Source organism: Merops nubicus, unplaced genomic scaffold (assembly GCF_000691845.1).
Source record: "Merops nubicus isolate BGI_N331 unplaced genomic scaffold, ASM69184v1 scaffold3658, whole genome shotgun sequence".
NCBI classification, from domain to species: domain Eukaryota; kingdom Metazoa; phylum Chordata; class Aves; order Coraciiformes; family Meropidae; genus Merops; species Merops nubicus.
This window is the reverse complement of record NW_008624987.1, coordinates 16,026-17,656: the sequence shown is the minus strand read 5'-3', so window position 1 is coordinate 17,656 and position 1,631 is coordinate 16,026. Positions and strand designations below refer to the sequence as shown.

The 1,631-nt window shown below is 55.7% G+C and overlaps 1 protein-coding gene across 2 annotated transcripts in view; it reads right to left on the bottom strand.

The window, feature by feature from the left end:
- Positions 1-575: 575 nt before the first annotated feature.
- The window catches only part of CPA2 (carboxypeptidase A2 (pancreatic)), an 11,094-nt gene continuing 10,038 nt past the window's right edge, over positions 576-1,631 (bottom strand). For both annotated transcript variants that reach the window (XM_008945510.1, XM_008945511.1), the window contains 2 exons: positions 980-1,064; positions 576-763 (listed from right to left, as the gene is read on the bottom strand). In XM_008945510.1, coding sequence (XP_008943758.1) covers positions 576-763; positions 980-1,064 — 273 coding nt within the window. The remainder of the gene's footprint in view (positions 764-979; positions 1,065-1,631) is intronic.

Sequence of the window (1,631 nt, the reverse complement as noted above, 5' to 3'; positions counted from 1 at the left end):
CAAGTCCAACCACCCCCCATCCCTGCCAGGTCCCCACTGCCCCGTGTCCCTCACCCCACATCTCCACGGCTTGGAAACCCCTCCAGGGGTGGGGACTCCACCACTGCCCTGGGCAGCCTGGCACAGGCCTCCACAGCCCTCCAGGGCAAGAAATTGTTCCTCAGGGGCAACTGAAACCTCCCCTGGGGCAACTTGAGGCTGTTCCCTCTTGTCCTGTCCCTTGTCCCTTGGGAGCAGAGCCCGACCCCCCCCTGGCTCCAGGCTCCTGTCAGGAGCTGTGCAGAGCCAGAAGGTCTCCCCTGAGCCTCCTTTGCTCCAGGCTCAGTACCCCAAGTCCCCCAGCCACTCCTCACAAGACTTGTGCTCTAGATCCCTCACCAGCTGCATTGCCCTTCCCTGGACAAGCTCCATCCAGAGCTGCAGAGGACAAGAGGAGCATTAAAGTCTTTCTCTGACAGAAGAGTTTCACTGCAGGAGGACACACGTGGGGGGTTTTATTCAGCCAGGAGCCATATCATTAACAGCCATCATCAAGGGAAGAGGATTTATGAGCTTGCTGATTCCCACCCCAGCATCTAGTAGGGGTTGTCTCGGACGTGCTCCATGATGGTTTTCAGCCCCAGCCAGGTCTCCTCAGCCGTGGGGATGATCTGCTTGGCAGGCAGGAGGAACCCATAGCGCCCCGTGTCCCTCAGCTCGAAGGCAAAGGAGTATTTGATGCCATTGTCATAGCTCCAGTCGATGCTGCCTCCACTGGCTTGGTCTGCAAGGGAAAGGGTGAAGAGCCAGAGGGGTGAGTGGGGATTTGAGTCCTGCTGTCCCAATCCCTGAGGGACAAGGATCAGGGTTTTTGCTCATCGCCGGTGTTTGACTGGTGGGGGTGGCTCTAGGGAGGCAGCACTGCCTCCAAGAGGGACAGACCGTGGGGCAGGGGACAGGGACATTGTCCTGGGACAGCCCAGAGTGGTCCAATACTCACAGATAGTAGTGCAGATGCTCCCCACTTTGAAGTTGGTGCCGTACAAGGAGCGGAGGGAGGTGGCAGCAGCTTTTCCCAGGGCATCCTGGAGAGAAGATGAAGGATGAGTCAGAGCAGCTCTGCTTAAGGAGACTAAACATGAAGATTTCACCAGCTTGAACTCAGAAAACTCCACAATCTTTCCAAAATCTCCAGTCTTTCACCCCACCCCCCAGTAAACCACTGCCAAGTCCATCCATTTCTTAATCCCTCCTATTAATGACAGCACTCACAGTTTACACTATATTCTGGGGAGGTCACAGTGCAGGTGAATTAAATCATAGAAGGTTCCATATCTAATCATCCAGTTTCATCTCACCAACTGTCTTGCCAAGAGAAGGTTCAAGAGATACTAAAAAATCCCAAGGCAGTTGGAGATCTTCCAACAGTCAGTGGTCAGCTTGGTGCTCACATCAGTGACTTAAGGGCTAGGGCAGAGATTGTCCTTCTGTACTGAGAACTGGTGAGGCCACCCCTCCAATCCTGGGGGCAGTTTTGGGCCCCTCACTCCTAGCAGGACCTTGAGGGGCTGGAGCGTGGCCAGAGAAGGGCAACGGAGCTGCTGGGGAAGGGTCTAGAGCCCAAGTGTGGGGAGGAGCAGCTGAGGGAGCTG